This window comes from Neoarius graeffei, chromosome 23 (assembly GCF_027579695.1).
Source record: "Neoarius graeffei isolate fNeoGra1 chromosome 23, fNeoGra1.pri, whole genome shotgun sequence".
Lineage (NCBI taxonomy): Eukaryota > Metazoa > Chordata > Actinopteri > Siluriformes > Ariidae > Neoarius > Neoarius graeffei.
In genome coordinates this window covers 9,699,956-9,719,250 of record NC_083591.1, presented here as the reverse complement: position 1 = coordinate 9,719,250, position 19,295 = coordinate 9,699,956, and the positions used below count along the sequence as shown (strand labels likewise).

Genomic DNA, 19,295 nt, shown 5'->3' with positions numbered 1-19,295 from the left:
AAACCCCAACGTTTATGCTGGGAGATGCTGGATTTCAATGCTTTTCCAACTTCAAACTTCCAACTTACGAGTACAACTGAACGCACCATTAGTCGCAGCAGAAACACCGTTGCTATCAAATGGATGAGCTGTGCAGTGTTATTAACCGAGAATTACGTGGAAAATGAACACCTTGCTTTCCCAACTCTGCAAGGATCTGCTCCAGCCTACACCGATTCAAGAAGGGGAAAATGTGGATTGATCACTGACAAGGCTGCTGCTGCTGCCATTTCAACTTTGTGCTGCAGTGTAAGTTAGTCTAACTAACGGAACATTAATCCTCACTTTTTCTACCCATGTGTGGCGCCTTACGTAGGGACAGTGGGTGGGGGGGGACAGATGAGGGTCACTATAAATCTGGGGGGGACATGTCCCCCCCTGTCCCCCGTGCTATCTGCGCCCTTGGTATAGAGGCCCATTTCCAGCAACTCTCACTCCAGTGTTCTAATGGTACAATGTGTTTGCTCATTGCCTCAGAAGGCTAATGGATGATTAGAAAACCCTTGTACAATCATGTTAGCACAGCTGAAAACAGTTGAGCTCTTTAGAGAAGCTATAAAACTGACCTTCCTTTGAGCAGATTGAGTTTCTGGAGCATCACATTTGTGGGGTCGATTAAATGCTCAAAATGGCCAGAAAAATGTCTCGACTATATTTTCTATTCATTTTACAACTTATGGTGGGAAATAAAAGTGTGACTTTTCATGGAAAACACAAAATTGTCTGGGTGACCCCAAACTTTTGAACGGTAGTGTACTTGGCAATAAACTTGATTCTGATTCCGAATACGTCGCTAACACGGTAGTCTACACGATTATAATATTTGATTGAGTAGATTTGAGGTTTGTAGTTTCACTCTGTTCCTTTTTGTTTTTATAAAGTGGATTTCTTGCGCAGTCTCTTCTCTCGGACTCTCGGACTGAGCCCTGGAGAGAAAGTCCTTGATGAACTGAGCCTTGCTGGAGTTGCTCGTTATATCCAGAGTGGTAAATGTAAGTATGAGCTCTGTAATCCATTCAGAGGTCCTCGCTTCTATAATGTAGATAACTAATGCTGGAACTCATCAGCACCTTGTTTAACTCCAGTTACTTGTTATTGTGTTCTTTAGGCAAGAATGTTATCTGTATGGTGGGTGCAGGAATATCAACCTGTAAGTACATCATTTCGGCATTCAGTGACTTGGCGTTTATTTTTTGTCGTAATCTTTGAATACAAGCGTTTTAACGTGTCTGTCTCTCTCTCCCATGCAGCGGCCGGCATCCCTGACTTCCGCTCTCCTGGAACCGGCCTCTATTCCAACTTACAGAAATACAACCTGCCATACCCGGAGGCCATCTTTCAGATCGACTACTTCAAGGTCTGTGTCGTTTTTAAAAGCTTTTATTTACTGCCACTCAGGTTTCAATGGTGTAAATGTCATCTCTGTGAACAAGTGGAGACACTGATTACCCTAACACTACGTTCACACTGCAAGGCTTAACGCTCAATTCCGATTTTTTTGTGAAATCCGATTTTTTGTGAGGTCGTTCACATTAACAAATATATGCGACTTGTATGTGATCCTCAGTATGAACGAAAAGCGACCTAAAAGTGTTCCGCATGCGCATTGCAGGATACGACGACGTCACACGCAGTGAGCATGGCCAGTGTTTACGGAAGTAACCTAAAGTTTCCTGTGTATGACAGTAGCCAGCATGGAGTACCTGGCGATGATGCAGTTGTTGTTGCGACGGAGCCAGAACATGCACAATAGCCTGATGTTAAGGAGGAGGTTGAGAAGGAAGAGGGCAAGGGTTTTGGCTCAGGCGTTCTGCGGGGTAGTGACTGCAACCTCCGTTCAAAGGAACGTGTGGGTGCGGAGTCGCATTGATGTCATGCGCCATGTTGTTGTAACTTTTTTTGAGAGACCCGCCGCCTACTTCAGCGCAGAATAGTGACGTTTGTGGCTTGTTGATGACGTGCAAGTCGGATGAATGCGACCTGGCGGTTCAGACTGAAGTCGCATATGAAAAGATCGGATAGGAATCGGAATTAGGACCACATATCCAAACGGCCTGGGTCGGATTTGAAAAAATCGGATCTGTGTCGTTCATATTGTCAATAAAAGATTGGATACAGGTCACATATGGGCGAAAAAATCAGATTTGAGTCACTTCAGCCTGCAGTGTGAACGTAGTGAAAGTGGCACTTTATGTGCAATTTTAATTAAAACTGACCCACTTTCTTATAGTCCACAAGAGTACGGGCTCCAAAGTGGAAAAACTGTCGAACTGGATGCGATTTCATTGAAGTACAAATTTTCAAGTACTGCGCAGTGATGTTTGTACGGTACATGGTGGTAACTGTAATAACAACTGAAGTGGGGGGGACACATTTCAACCGCATGTGAAGCTCTGCTCTAAATGTGTCTCACATCAGAGTATTCCACTACAAAAGAGACAAATATTTTCTTAAAAAAATAATCTATAACCTCGTCATATGGAGAGTGTTTTCTGGAGAGAACCTTCCTGATGGACAAAGGATCCTGTTGGAGGCACTTGGTTTACAAAAAAAAAAGTAACCTCCACTTGAGTTTCTTTCTATTACATCCCAAAGTAAAACCTAGTTAGTGCTAAAAATGCAGTTCTGAATTGAAGCAGTAAAATCTAAATGTAATCATTAAAAGAGAATTAAATGAAAGGACCATAAGGTCAAAACTGAGACCGCATTTGACGCTTACAAACATATTTATAAGAACTTATAAAGGGACATTACTGCTGTAGGTAGGGCTGGGATGACCCTGTAAAATAAGGTATAGGAAACTCCAGTATATATATTTGTGTGCATATACACACACACATCCGGGCCCGTTTACACGAGGACGCTGTCGGGTAAAAACGACTAAATATTTTATCGGAAGTGCCTTTCGTCTACACGGGGACGGCGTTTCCAAGGCTGAAAAACGGAAAAAATTGAAAACGCCTTCCAGAGTGGATAAGTTAAAAACAGCCCCCGTTGCATATCCGTCTAAACTACCCAATACGCGAAACTCTGCTCGGATCTGCTCACGTCGGGTACGCGTTTATGCCATACATATGTCATATACTGTACATGCCAGCCCAGGAAGTAAGAAAGTACGTAAAAAAGTAAGAGCATGTCTGATTACATCGATCCAACGGACCTTCAAGCTGCTCTGGCAGCTTTAATAAACGTCCAGGAGTCCTTTGAACATCTATACCGAATCTGCACATATACCGTTAATGAACAGAGGCGGGTATAGTATGCTCTTACATTTTTACTTACTTTCTTACTTACCATAGCCAGAGTAGTCAAAGTTTTCGCGGCGCAGATGTGCAGATCAGACAAGACGGAAGACGTTGCGCATGCGTGCAGACATAGCGGAGGTCTTTCACAGCACCACCTAGCCGCCTGGCATGCACATCCAATTGAATTCCACACATTTATGCGTCACCGTATAGACGCAGGTTTCCTCCTTGAAAACGGTCGTGTAGACGCGGAAAAAAGTGAGAACGAAAACGGACTTTTGCGTTTTTGTTTCAGACCGTCCCCGTGTAAAGTGGGCCTCAGTGGATATGAGCAATTGCACACACTGGTTACTCTACTACTAGGATATCCGCTCATATATCATGAATAGAGAAAAATAAAATGGCAGTTTTGTTATCAAGTATTTAAAAGAAATAGAAATAGCTAAAAGAATATTGCAATACTCTTATTGGCAACTAATTGCAATTAAATATTATACTTATCGGCCTATTCTGTTTGTAGCCATGTCGAATTTAGTTCGTTTGGTCCACGGTAGGCGTCGCTTATCCGCACGATCTTTGCGAGACTTCTAAACATGAAGTGTCAGCCAGGTGTCAGTGCCGCCATTTTGAAAACTGTTTTCCAAATGAAATATTGCACAAAAACGAGTTTAAATGACGATTACTGCCTACTTTTTTAAATCAAAACAAGCAAAACTTCCAGCTTGATTACATCAGCATTCAATAGGGCGCGTGCGTATTTTGACAACCCCGTGTCCGAAATCGCTCCCTACTCACTATATAGGGCACTATATAGTGAAGACGCCATTTTGTAGTGCTGTCCGAAACCTTAGTGAGGATTATTTACACCCTATATAGTGCACTCAAAGTATCCCACAGTGCATCACGAAAAGTAGTGTACAACGATGGTCACTAACCAAAGCAATATATCCCATCATGCATTGTGGTCACGCTGAAATAAATCAAATTAAAAGTCTCAAATTTGATTTAATAAAAGGCAGCGGCAAAGAAGAAAGTATTCAGCCTTGATTTAAAAAAAAAAAAAGAACCGAAAGATGTAGGTACTTTTGTATTTATTAATGTGAGAAATACGCTGAGTATAATATGGATTTATCACAAAAATACATGCGTGTATTTATTATTTTGAAAATCCACCAGCTGACTGATCTGGCACGTTTTAATTATGCAACAGTAATGATGTAAATACCAGCATGACGGACTAGTGTCCGCAAGCATTTTGGGTTGTTTTGTTTTGTTTTTTATTTTACCAATGAGCTCACGATATAGTCCTCTATATAGTAATTCCCTATATAGGGAATAGTGAACGAGTGAGTGATTTCGGACACAGGGAACGTTGGCAGATGTTGGTCACTTTGATTTGCGCTGTACGTTTTACTTCCGTCCTACGATGTCTCGCACAGGTCTCAACAAATCTTGTTTACGGCCATTGCTTTGACATACAGACTGATATATTACAGAGCATATTTCAAACACTCATAACTTGCTATAGCAGTGACCAAAATAGCAATCAAAACTGCATTCCTATATTTAATAAAATGTGAGAAATAGAATTTTGATGATAATAAATTTGCCTTCAGTTCCCCTTTAAGTAAAATGAGGTGTGTTTGTTTTTTTTGTTGGTTTTTTTTGGAATTCCAGCAGGGACACTGGAATGAAATGGCTGCCATACATAGAAATGCTGATTTAAGAAAAAATTGGAGTGGTGTCTTAATTTTTTCCAGAGCTATAAAATATACATACACACATACTTGAACTAGTTGCAGGAGTTAGTTGGTGTCATTCAAAAAAACAACCATGATTGTTAAATAGCCCATATAATTTTCATCCGTTTTTCTGTCAGACAAAAATTGCACGTTGTAAAATAATTGATTTAGTCGTGAGTTGAGATCAGCGGTCGTAAAACATGTAATACAGTGGTGCTTGAAAGTTTGTGAACCCTTTAGAATTTTCTATATTTCTGCATAAATATGACCTGAAACATCATCAGATTTTCACACAAGCCCTAAAAGTAGATAAAGAGAACCCAGTTAAACAAATGAGAGAGAAATATTATACTTGCTCATTTATTTATTGAGGGAAATGATCCAATATTACATATCTGTGAGTGGAGAAAGTATGTGAACCTCTAGGATTAGCAGTTAATTAGAAGGTGAAATTAGAGTCAGGTGTTTTCAATCAATGGGATGACAATCAGGTGTGAGTGGGCACCCTGTTTTATTTAAAGAACAGGGCTCTATCACAGTCTGATCTTCACAACACATGTTTGTGGAAGTGTATCATGGCACGAACAAAGGAGATTTATGAGGACCTCAGAAAAAGCGTTGTTGATGCTCATCAGGCTGGAAAAGGTTACAAAACCATCTCCAAAGAGTTTGGACTCCACCAATCCACAGTCAGACAGATTGTGTACAAATGGAGGAAATTCAAGACCATTGTTACCCTCCCCAGGAGTGGTCGACCAACAAAGATCACTCCAAGAGCAAAGCGTGTAATAGTCGGCGAGGTCACAAAGGACTCCAGAGTAACTTCTAAGCAACTGAAGGCCTCTCTCACATTGGCTAATGTTCATGAGTCCACCATCAGGAGAACACTGAACAACAATGGTGTGCATGGCAGGGTTGCAAGGAGAAAGCCACTGCTCTCCAAAAAGAACATTGCTGCTCGTCTGCAGTTTGCTAAAGATCACGTGGACAAGCCAGAAGGCTATTGGAATAATTCTGTACATAGATGAGACCAAAATAGAACTTTTTGGTTTAAATGAGAAGCGTTATGTTTGGAGAAAGGAAAACACTGCATTCCAGCATAAGAACCTTATCCCATCTGTGAAACATGGTGGTGGTAGGATCATGGTTTGGGCCTGTTTTGCTGCATCTGGGCCAGGACGGCTTGCCATCATTGATGGAACAATGAATTCTGAATTATACCAGCGAATTCTAAAGGAAAATGTCAGGACATCTGTCCATGAACTGAATTTCAAGAGAAGGTGGGTCATGCAGCAAGACAACGACCCTAAGCACACAAGTCGTTCTACCAAAGAATGGTTAAAGAAGAATAAAGTTAATGTTTTGGAATGGCCAAGTCAAAGTCCTGACCTTAATCCAATGGAAATGTTGTGGAAGGACCTGAAGCGACTTGTGTGAAAATCTGATGATGTTTCAGGTCATATTTATGCAGAAATATAGACAATTCTAAAGGGTTCACAAACTTTCAAGCACCGCTGTATGATGAGCTCACAGATGTAGTACGACTGAAACCAGAAACAACCGATGAGACAGTTCTGGCCTTGTCAGAATTTTGTATTTAAATCTCGAGTGTAAGGTTTTATTCCTTTGTAAGGATAAATAATTGCAAGTATTTATTCTTGACCAAGAAGGCAGTAATTTATTTTGTGACAAAATTGTAAGGATTTATTCTTAATATTGTTCTGTTCTGTTCTATTTTACTATTTCAGCTAGAAAGCATTGAATTCTTCTGTGACCTTCTGTTTCCTGTGTAACTGTGTATCAAGTTACTGTGTGACCTTCTGTCTAAGCTAGACACATTGCTTGAGACGTAATATTGATGTCTTTTGGAACATTCTATCAGAACTGTGCTATCTCTGACCTAAGGTTGTGCGTAAATGTTGATATCTGTTAGAACATCTGCTGGTGTGGGGTGTGTACGGAGCATTGTGACATGATTGATCCAAGGTTTCACTGTTTCACTCTCACACTCACACACACACACACACACACACACACACATATAAAACCCCTTGTATACTCTCGTCTCACGGGGGACTTGTGAATGAAGATTGCGAACTCATGGGGTTCCTGTCTTTCTTTCGCGACTCACCCCCAGACGTCTGGGTGACACTGGGGGACTGATCTCGAGATGGTGAGGACCAGAGGTGAAGAAAAACCTAACATCGAGTGTGACTGCTGTCTAGAAAGTCACCAATAGGAGGACGGTATAAGATGACGCAAAACACACATGACCTACTGATACAAATACAGTTATGGCAACGACACTGGCAAAACGTGAACGCGGTTTCAAAACGGACAAGAAAATAATCGTATTACCCCAAGCTTACCTTTCTGTAGTCTGTTATTAAAGAAGCTTCATTGTATAATCTGACAAGGCGGACACGACCAAGTTTTATTAGGAACCTGCACAGTGTGACAACTTTAAAAGACTGCTGAAATTACCCGGTCTAAACCAGGCTTTTAATTTCCCATCAGAAACATCCAGAACCTTTCTTTGCTTTGGCCAGAGAGCTCTACCCCGGACAGTTTAAGGTAGGAACTCCATAATTTCCCACATAGACCTGAGAACATTGGTGGTCACGTCTTCAGAGAGTCACAGCCCACACTGAAGAGTCTTTTTTTTTTTCTATATTGTATTTGTCTTTATTTGACACTCTCTGTTTTGTTTTATTTAGCCTACTGTGTGTCATTACTTCATGAGGATGTTCAAGGATAAAGGCCTTCTCAAACGCTGCTATTCGCAGGTCAGGCGTGTGTGTGTGTGTGTGTGTGTGTATTGTCACGTTAATGGTCAGCGTTGTACAATCCAGACTTCTGTATCTGTTAGAACATTGATACGTTAGAGCGAGTGGCAGGACTGGAAGGAGATGACTTGATCGAAGCCCATGGAACCTTTCACACTTCACACTGTGTGAGTTTCCTCTGCCGGAAGGAGTACAGCCTGGAGTGGATGAAAGGTGAAATACAGTTTTGTTTGTTTTTTTCATACACAACTGGAGTTTCAGGACAGAGCAGAAGTGATTTAAAGGTCATAAGCAAGGGTCGGAGGTGAAACGTAGAATATCAACTTTATTGTCTAGAACAGGGGTGTCCAAACTGATCCATAAAGGGCCATGTGGCTGCAGGTTTTCATTCCAGCCCTGCAGCAGCACACCTAATTTGGCTTATTCAATCAACTGACACACCCACCCTTTAATCAAGGGTGGGTGTGGCTGCAAGTATTTGACTGTGTGAAGACGGTTCAGTTGATTGAATGAGCCAAGTCAGGTGTGCTGCTGCATGGCTGGAATGAAAATCTCCAGCCACACGGCCCTTTATGGATCAGTTTGGACACCCCTGGTCTAGAAGAACGACCCAAAAAGCAAATTCAATCTTCCTAGTGTCTAATTTGCACCCTTAAATTGAATAAAACGGTTAAAATATTCTGTTTTGCCCAATTTCTGAAGGTTTGTGTACACCTCACTTATGCGCGCTTTCACCGCCAGGGGGCCGTCGTCGTGACGTCATTCAAGGCAAACAGACTGGGAGCAGTTCTGTGTTTACTTGTGAACCCGAGCACACGTGTACGGACTTTGATCATGAGAGGTTGTGTAAAATGTCTGATAGCGATTTTGAAGCAGGAACTCTCCAAATTAAATATCGAGAGGTGAAACCATATATGTATGAACCTATGGCCGTTGCGAAGCAATCGGTGAATGTGGCTCACTGGTTTGACCGTGCGGCCTCGGAATCGGACAGCGACTCGGCCGACTCTGATCGCCTTGACGCCGGACCTCAACAAGACTCACGCCCAAACGATTTATCCTGGTAGTTATGATATATTCCTACTTTCGTCATAATACTAAATAAGAGCCCTTTTGAAGAATAATTAAACCGCCCTCCCTAGTGGATATAGGCAACGATTACTTGACAGTGCGCCGGTAGGCCACATTAGCCTGCCATCCGCGGCATTATACTATTTATAGCCGACTCTAAGCGAGGAAATATCCCTTTGTCTCATTTCTACAATGATTGTACAGGATCCCTCAGGATTCTTGACTTGTCAATTGCAAGCAAAAGTAAAAATGTTTACCTCCAATCTTCTCCTTTTTGCTTGAGCGTTGCTGCTCCGTTTCTTCTTTGACTGCTTGATTTTGTTTCACGCGCACAATCCACTCTCTCCGCCTCGTCTCCTCTTTCGGAAAAAGCCAACCCACTCGTGCCTCCTCTTCTGGAAAAAGCCAATCCACTCTCTCTGCCTCTTCTCCTCTCTCAGTAAAAGTAAAAACTTCTTCCTGAACCGGTCCCGTTGTTACTGTTCACTACACAACAATAAGGCATGTTTTTTTTTTCTTTGGAAATTCCCGAACGCACGTCTGCACTCAAGCCGAACGGCAATGTAAGCAAACGGAAGTGGACTCAACTCAAGTGGTTTGTTTGTCTTAAATGACGTCACACGCCGAGTGGTCACGAAAATAGCCGAACAGAAATTCACCGCGATCCGCGCTAACTTATTTTAATTATTACTTATTAACAATACTTCTTGGGACCAGAAGAAAATTACAGAGGGTTTTTTACCATATAAAGTTTCAAATGTGCATAAAATTAAAACCGTTGCCTATGAGCTTTAATGTGCTTTAAATGCTTTTGATTTTTATTATTTATACATCAAACTCATAGACAAGATCTTTGCTGAGGACATCCCGAAGTGTGAAGCCTGCAACAGTCTCGTCAAACCTGGTGAGTTCAGACTTGTAAAACATTGATAGAAATTATGATAAAGAAATAGAAAGTGTGCACTATTTTTGATCGGTTATATAAGTTTTAGTGAAGAATGTGTGTTTGGCTAACGGTTTGATAAGTGACCTAAATATTAGACATTTTATCTAGCCAGATAGACTAGGTGTATACAAAGTATAGTGATCTTAAAATCTTCAAATATACACTGTCTTGCAAAAGTATTCATCCCCCTTGGTGTTTGTCCTGTTTCGTCGCATTACAAGCTGGAATTAAAATGGATTTTTGGGGGGTTAGCACCATTGATTTACACAACATGCCTATAGCTTTAAAGTGAAATTGTTTTATTGTGACACAAACAGTAATTAAGATGAAAAAAAAAAAAACAGAAATCTGGAGCGTCCATAGGTATTCACTCCCACCCAAAGTCAATACTTTATAGAGCCACCTTTTGCTGCAATTCCAGCTGCAAGTCTCTTGGGGTATGTCTCTATTAGCTTAGCACATCTAGCCACTGGGATTTTTGCCCATTTCTCAAGGCAAAACTGCTCCAACTCCTTCAAGTTAGATGGGTCATGTTGGTGTACAGCAATCTTCAAGTTATGCCACAGATTCTCAATTGGATTGAGGTCTGGGCTTTGACTAGGCCATTCCAAGACATTTAAATGTTTCTCTTTAAACCACTCCAGTGTAGCTTTAGCAGTATGTTTAAGGTCATTGTCCTTCTGGAACGTGAACCTTCGTCCCAGTCTTAAACCTCTGGCTGACTCAAACAGGTTTTCCTCCAGAATTGCCCTTTATTTGGTGCCATCTATCTTTCCTTCAGTCCTGACCAGCTTTCCTGTCCCTGCAGATGAAAAACATCCCCACAGCATGATGCTGCCACCACCATGCTTCACTGTAGGCATGGTGTTCTCAGGGTGTTGGGTTTACACCACACATGGTGTTTCCCATGATGGCCAAAAAGTTCAGTTTTAGTCTCATTTGACCAGAGAATCTTCTTCCATGTGTTTGGGGAGTCTGCCACATGCTGTTGGGCAAACTCCAAATGTGTTTTCTTAAGCAATGGCTTTTTTTCTGGCCACTCTTCCATAAAGCCCCGCTCTGTGGAGTGTACAGCTTAAAGTGGTCCTATGGACAGATACTCCCATCTCTGCTGTGGATCTTTGCAGCTCCTTCAGTGTTATCATTGGTGTCTTTGTTGCATCTCTGATTAATGCCCTCCTTGCCCGGTCTGTGAGTTTTGGTGGGTGGCCTTCTCTTGTCAGGTTTGGTGCCATATTCTTTCCCTTTTGCTATAATGGATTTAATGGCGCTCCCTGGGATATTCAAAGTTTGGGATGTTTTTTATAACCCAACCCTGATCCATACTTCACAACTTTGTCTCTGACCTGTTTGGAATGCTCCTTGGTTTTCATGTTGCTTGTTTAGTAGTGTTGCAGAGTCCGGGTCCTTCCAGAACAGGTTGATTTATACAGACATCATGTGACAGATCATGTGACACTTTGATTGCACACAGGTGGATCTTAATCAACTACTTATGTGACTTATGAAGTGAATCGGTTGGACCAGCTCTTATTTAGGGGTTTCATATAAAAGGGGGTGAATACTTACGCAGACTCCAGATTTCTGTTTTTCATCTTAATTATTGTTTGTGTCACAATAAAACAACAATTTGCACCTTTAAAGTAGTAGGTATGCTGTGTAAATCAAATGGTGCTAACTCTCCAAAAAACCATTTTAATTCCAGCTTGTAAGGCGACAAAACAGGACAAACACCAAGGGGGATGAATACTTTTGCAAGACACTGTATGTAAACATTTTTCTTCAGTGAAGGCACTGATCTTTGATCCTAAGCCATAGGAATATTACTTTTTTTTCAATGCTTATTATCTAAAAGCAACATGACCATCATCAGTGGCTTAACTCCCAGATCAAACCCCAAGCCGAAGGCCGACAAGGCAAAGAAAACTCCCCAAAATGACTGTAAGGTGGAAGAATCCTTGTAAGGGAAACTCAGCTCAGCAAAAGACGTTCATCCTCCTCCCACTGGTGCTGTGAATCATGTCAGCGACTCTGGTTTATAGGATGAGTGATAACAATACCAGTATACCAGTTATCAGTGGAATCAGCACAGTGTATGTGAGGATATGCCGGTCAAAGAGGTGGGAGGAAGCATGTGGGCTGTCCTTTATTTTCAGAAATGATGCAGTCCAGTATGATTAATTAGCTGTTGTTAAAAGAAAGCTTTGTAATTTTAATGCTCTCTGCTGCATGTGAGGTAAATTGCAAAACTGTGCATGGCTCCTGAGTTGCCTTTTAAGGAAAAGGAGAGAAGCTCAGCAAATGGGATCCAGCTGGGGCCAGGGTTAATTTCTAGGCTGGAAAAATGTAAACTGATGCCAGAAATGAAGAAGTTATATAAGAATATTGTGTGTGACAGTGTTCCTGAGATATGGGTCTGTCTCAGAAACTGGGTACTGTGGGGGTACCCCAATAAATACACTCACAGTCAATAAACTATACAGTTTTGAATGGTGATGTTGGTTTTACAACCCCTGGCAAAAAGTATGGAATCGCCAGTCTTGGACGAGCACTCATTCAGACGTTTTATTCTGTAGAACAAACTGAGATCACAAACATCTCATCTCATCTCATTATCTCTAGCCGCTTTATCCTTCTACAGGGTCGCAGGCAAGCTGGAGCCTATCCCAGCTGACTACGGGCGAAAGGCGGGGTACACCCTGGACAAGTCGCCAGGTCATCACAGGGCTGACACATAGACACAGACAACCATTCACACTCACATTCACACCTACGGTCAATTTAGAGTCACCAGTTAACCTAACCTGCATGTCTTTGGACTGTGGGGGAAACCGGAGTACCTGGAGGAAATCCACGCGGACACGGGGAGAACATGCAAACTCCGCACAGAAAGGCCCTCGCCAGCCCCGGGGCTCGAACCCAGGACCTTCTTGCTGTGAGGCGACAGCGCTAACCACTACACCACCGTGCCGCCGATCACAAACATGATACAATAATAAAGTCATTCCAAAGTGCAACTTCTTGGCCTTCAGAAACACTAAAATAAACGAAGAAAATACATTGTGATAGTCAGCAAATGTTACTTTTATAGACCAAGCACAGGGAAAAAAATATGGAATCACTCACTTCTGAAGAAAAAAATATGGAATCACTCAATTTTCAGGTAGAAAATAAGGACTCACCCAGTCAATTTCCTTTCCCTAAATTGACACCTGCCTCAGATTAGATCTGCTCGTTAGTCAGCAGTTAGAAACAGTGCAGTTATCACACCTTGGAGGGCTGCTGGACCAAGTGGATTGGCAAGAATCATGGCTCCAACAAGAGAGATGTCTCTTGAAACAAAAGAGAGGATTGTCAAACTTCTTAAAGAAGGTAACTCTTCACGCATGGTTGCCAAAGATGTGGGCTGTTCACAGTCAGCTGTATCTAAGATATGGACCAAGTACAAACAGCATGGGAAGGTTTTTAAAGCCAAGCGTACTGGTAGACCAAGGAAGACATCAAAGTGTCAAGATAAAAAACTTAAGGCCATATGTCTTGAAAACCGAAAAAGTACAACAAAACAAATGAAGCATAAATGGGAGGAAGCTGGAGTCAATGTACAAGTATGTGACCGAACCGTGAGAAATCGCCTAAAGGAAATGGGATTTTCATATAGGAAAGCTAAAAGAAAACCATCATTGACACCTAAACAGAAAAGAACAAGACTACAATGGGCTAAGGAGAAGCAATCATGGACTGTGGATGACTGGATAAAAGTTATCTTCAGTGATGAATCACGAATCTGCATTGGACAAGGTGATGATGCTGGAACTTTTGTTTGGTGCCGTTCCAGTGAGATTTATGAAGAGGACTGCCTGAAGAAAACATCCAAATTTCTACAGTCCTTGATGATATGGGGCTGCATGTCAGGCAAAGGCACTGGGGAGATGGCTGTGGTTACTTCTTCAATAAATGCACAGGTTTACATTGACATTTTGGACAGTTTTCTTATCCCTTCAATTGAAAAGATGTTTGGGGATGATGAAATAATTTTCCAAGATGACAATGCATCGTGCCATAGAGCAAAAACTGTGAAAGCATTCCTTGGTGAAAGACACATCCAGTCAATGTCATGGCCTGCAAATAGTCCAGATCTCAACCCAATAGAAAACTTGTGGTGGAAATTGAAAAAAATGGTCCATGACAAGGCTCCGGCCTGCAAAGCTGATCTGGCAACTGCAATCAAAGAGAGTTGGCACCAGATTGATGAAGAATACTGTTAGTCACTCATCAAGTCCATGCCTAAGAGACTGCAAGCCGTTATAAAAGCCAGAGGTGGTGCAACTAAGTACTAGTGATGTGTTTTGAATGTTCTTTTGTTTGTCTGTTTTTCATGATTCCATATTTTTTTTCCCTCAGAATTGAGTGATTCCATATTTTTTGCCCTGTGCTTGGTCTATAAAAGTAACATTTACTGACTTCCACAGTGCTTTTTCTTCATTTATTTTAGTGTTTCTGAAGGACAAGAAGGTGCACTTTGGAATGACTTTATTATTGTATCATGTTTGTGATCTGAGTTTGTTCTACAGAATAAAACGTGTGAATGAGTGCTCATTCAAGACTGGTGATTCCATACTTTTTGCCAGGAGTTGTAATATGAAATAAAATGCTGAAAAAAATAATACAGATAAAACTAAATCTTTGATGTGAATATTCATAATTTGGTAAAAATTCTGCAGACATGTGGAAAAATGGCGGCTTGATCTGGGACATGATAAACGGTCGACTACATCGCATTCCCTTAAAAAGGTTGTCATCCACTGAAAAGTCTACAGTTATCACTAATTGTATTTTAAGTTGTAACTTTATCCACCTAAGGATTGGTGCGCTCACAGAATAATCATAACCGTAATAAAACATCATGCAAAATATTTGATCGCCGTTGTAACTCCATTTTCCGCAAACCCAAAACCAATACGATCGTGTGTTTGGATCTAAACGGAAAGCCTCAGGGTCAAGGTCACTACCTCACCAAAAGTAGTAACTTAAAATCACTGCGCCATAGAAAAATCTAGTTATAAATCTGTGATTTTGTTTTTTAAAACCAAAGCTGAAAGTTAGGTATAGAATATGTTTCTTACAGAATACAGGTAGTCGTCGACTTACGACCTATGCGACTTTACGGCCGTCTGGTTATGACTGGCAAGTGTTTCCCAGCTGAGCTAGCTGAGCGTACGACAGTTTCAGCCCCAGCTCCCGGCAGCGCCTCTCGCCACGTACAACAGTTTCCGCCCCAGCTCCAGGCACATGCGCAATCTTTCTCGCGCTCCCTCGCGCACTCCGTCATACAGTTTCCGCCCCAGCTCCTGGTTTATGAAATGAGCAAATGCTCCCGCCAGCCCGAGCGCTGCAACAGCTGATGACGACGTAGACGACCCACAGCCAAGCACCAGTGATGCCAGCGGTCACTAAATTTTGTATTTTGCTATGTTTTACATTTGTATTTTGGTATGTTTCAAACTAAAATGTTTTCTATTTTTCACACCTGTATTTCGTATTTTTTGTTTTGCACATATTAAACGAATTGTACTGTACGCAGTGTAGTATGCAGTGTTTGACTGAAACCAAATAATGAGCCAAGGTAATGAAATAAGAAAATGTTGATAAAATAAGACTTTAAGATGATTACAATATCATCACACATCACAATATACTTACGTTCATTTAACATAGGCCCGACCAGATCGGTTTACGACCGGTCAGTCGTAACCAAATGCAGTCGTAAGTCGACGACTACCTGTATGTTACAATGGTAGCTGGTCTTGTATGAATTTCTGAGCTATAAAATTAGTCATGGTCTATTTTTTACTGTAGCGTGTTATTTGTGTGCGGGGAAGGACACACATTAACAATTTGCATGTGTAGAATGGAATTTTCCACTCCAGCAGAAGTTGATTGTGCTTCCATTTGCGGTCTTTCTGTTACGCGGGTGATCTGTTCGGACGTTATCACTGAAAAGGTGAGTTTTGACAGTTTTATTTTGTTTTAGTCTTGCAGTATAAGGCAATAGGATGTTTCTTTTTCATCTTACTTTCATATTTCGTAGTGTTTGCGTATTTTTGGCCAACATTTTGCAACCATGGTCAATTTAGATCGAACTTTTGATAGAATCTATGGCCAGTCATTCTGCCCCGTCCGGTGCGGTAGTGATGTCCTGTTGCTCGCGCGCCGCAGCAGAGGCCCGCGCGACCTTCAGCCCGTACAGTCACTGTTCTTTTACCACCGCCGTTATTCTCATCTTTCCGGTGTGTTCTTGATTTTTCCATTGTGTCCTATTTCGCCATGTCAAATACCCAAAATGTATCATATTATTCATATTTAAGTGAATAATCAATTCAGTCTTCATAATTTGGCATTTTTAACCCAAGCAATCAAAAAGAGGAAATTTATTCAATATTTTCACTCATCTGTGAAGGAGGGGCTTTAATTCTTCATGATGGAGTTATTTTATATGTAAATCAATTTTACAAAAGCATTTGAATTGTAATCAAAAGAATTTTCCACAGTGGAGGCCAGATAAAGCAAGATGCTATCTTTATTCTTATTAAACATGACAAAAGAAACATTGAGTGTTAAGTAAATGCAAAAAAAATAGTAAAATTAGAAAAATTTATTTTTTGACCATAATGTCCCAAACGAGAGAGCAGTTTCTGAGACGGACCCATATCCTTGTATAAATTATTTCAAGTCCATTAAAAATGTTAAAGATTTCAAACTGCGCTTTTTAAAACCCAAGTTGGTAAACTTTTTTTTTTTTTTATTTCAGTAATCTGTATGTAAATCATCTCCTTTTAATCTTTCTCACATCTGTACTCTGGCTCTTCTCAGATATTGTGTTCTTTGGCGAGAATCTACCTGCTCGATTCTTCAGCTCAATGAAAAAGGTCCGTAGGAAAGAAAGTCAGCCATGAAAGCAGTTTAATTTGTGCTGAAGAGTGGCATTCATTCTGGGATTCCATTGACTTGTTCTCTGTGTGTACAGGATTTTCCTCAGTGTGATCTTCTTATCATCATGGGCACGTCTCTGCAGGTTCAACCTTTTGCATCTCTTGTCAGCAGGTGAGAAACACATAACGGTCAGCACGGGTATATTGCATTCTTTCGATATTTTTTCATACAGCAAGTTTATATGTAGTTTTAGATCCAGCACTCTAAATCCTGTGTACTCTGAGAAAAAAAAAAATTCAAAATATCCCACATTCCAAGATGATACTGTCAAAACTAACCAGGAATTTAAAATCAAATATATGCAAGTTTTAGAGAGAGAAGGAAAGTAAAGGATAGGAGAGAGCAAAGCAAAGGAGAAATCCAGGGTATATTGGGAAAAGAATCTTGGAGATGGAGTTGCCAGGTAGAAGGAAAAGAGGAAGACCAAAAGTAAGATTTATGGATGTGGTGAAGGAGGACATGAGGATGGTTGGTGTGGCGGAGGACCGGAGGAGATGGAGGGACATTATCCGCTGTGGTGACCCCAACAGGTACAGCAAGATGATGATGAGCATCATCGTCATCAAGTTCTCCCAAAATAACAATAGTCAATTTTACCAGCGTATTATAATGGTATAAAGTCTCCTCCAAACACATTTACAAACAAAATTCTTTTGTTTTCGCTATACACTGAAGACATTTGTGTTTGACATCAAAAGATGAATGAGATGATAGAATTTCAGCTTTCATACATCAAGTTGTGTGAAACTATCAAGAACATTTTTGTTTGAATCCATCCAATTTTTCAAGTGATCAAAAATTTTGAAGCGTGTAACTGACGGGTGTTTCTTGTTGCCCACATGTCCCATTAGATTTATTGTTTAAACAGCGACCATCTCTAAATGTCTTCTCTTGGTTTCACCTGTCAAGACTGCATTTGTTCTTGAAAAAGATAAACCAATGTGTTGACCAGAGAGCAATCAATGGGAGAAAAGCAAACCAGTTTGAAGCTGATGAAAGAGGGGTGGAATTGATCAGAACCCTTGCACAAGCATTGGGCATAGCCAATCCTTGTGGCCATAGGCTGATATGGAATGTCCTGAAAAAGAAATGAACCACTGAGGTATGAACAACCAGGCATTGAACAGGTCCAATAAAACAACAGCAGCTGATAACCGAAACATTGTGAGAGCTCTGGGGGGGGGGACAAAAGCCAGTGACATCACCAACAGGGTAGGGGTGAAGGTATCACAATCCAACTTTCAATGAAGACTTCAAAAGCAGAAATATAGAGGCCATAAAACAAGATGCAAATCACTCATCGGGAATACGAATTAGAAGGCCAGATTGGAATTTGTAAAGAAATACCGAGATGAGCCACAAAAGTTCTGGAACCAAGATTAACCTCTACCAAAGTGTAGAGAAAGAAAAGATCGTCTCATGATCCAAAACGTACAGACTCATCAGTGAAGCATGGTGGTGGTAGTGTCAACAGGCTTGGCCTTGCATGGCTACTTCTGGAACGTGCTCACTAATATTTGATGATGTAACTCACGATGGAGCAGCAGAATGAATTCGGAAGTCTACAGAAACATTCTGTCTGCCAATTTGAAGAGAAATGCATCCAGTCAAATTGGGAAGAACTTCATCATGCAGCAAGACAATGACCCGAAACGCACTGCTAACACAACAAAGGACGTCATGAGTAGGTTTTGGACTGGCCAAGTCAATCACCAGACCTTCACCAAATTCAGTATGCATTTCACTTTCTAAAGCGGAGGCTGAAGGTAGAAATCCCCCGAAACAAGCAAGTGAAAGAAACCGCTGTACAAGCCTGGAAAAGCATTACAAAAGAAGAATTTAACAGTTTTTGAGCATAATACGGGTACCAAGAGCACAATGTATGAAAGGGGTTAACCCATTCAGTGAAGCTAAAGCTTTTGTACATTCTTCATTAAAGGAGAACCGAAGTCATTTTTAAACTTGCTTTATTTCTTAATTAACGTGTTATTCAATTACGTTTTCGGTTTTAGGAACCTTATGTTGTGACTCATATTGGCAATTAATTGCAATTAAATATTATACTTATCGGCCTATTCGGTTTCTAGCCATGTTGAATTTAGTTCGTTTGGTCCACGGCAGGCATCGCTTATCCGCGCGAGCTTCACAAGACTTTGAAACGTGAAGTGTCAGCGCCACCATTTTGAAATGTTTTCCAAACGAAATCTCATGCTCATTAGAATCTCATTATCTCTAGCCACTTTATCCTTCTACAGGGTCGCAGGCAAGCTGGAGCCTATCCCAGCTGACTACGGGCGAAAGGCGGGGTACACCCTGGACAAGTCGCCAGGTCATCACAGGGCTGACACATAGACACAGACAACCATTCACACTCACATTCACACCTACGGTCAATTTAGAGTCACCAGTTAACCTAACCTGCATGTCTTTGGACTGTGGGAGAAACCGGAGCACCCGGAGGAAACCCATGCGGACA

General features: G+C 41.2%; 1 protein-coding gene across 1 annotated transcript in view; it reads left to right on the top strand.

Annotated features, from left to right (window-relative positions):
- The window catches only part of sirt2 (sirtuin 2 (silent mating type information regulation 2, homolog) 2 (S. cerevisiae)), a 54,915-nt gene that overhangs the window by 22,483 nt on the left and 13,137 nt on the right, over positions 1 to 19,295 (top strand). Inside the window, exons 4-12 of the mRNA XM_060905734.1 lie at positions 921 to 1,031; positions 1,148 to 1,189; positions 1,290 to 1,396; positions 7,544 to 7,600; positions 7,744 to 7,812; positions 7,896 to 8,025; positions 9,728 to 9,787; positions 16,700 to 16,755; positions 16,854 to 16,930. Coding sequence (XP_060761717.1) covers positions 921 to 1,031; positions 1,148 to 1,189; positions 1,290 to 1,396; positions 7,544 to 7,600; positions 7,744 to 7,812; positions 7,896 to 8,025; positions 9,728 to 9,787; positions 16,700 to 16,755; positions 16,854 to 16,930 — 709 coding nt within the window. The remainder of the gene's footprint in view (positions 1 to 920; positions 1,032 to 1,147; positions 1,190 to 1,289; positions 1,397 to 7,543; positions 7,601 to 7,743; positions 7,813 to 7,895; positions 8,026 to 9,727; positions 9,788 to 16,699; positions 16,756 to 16,853; positions 16,931 to 19,295) is intronic.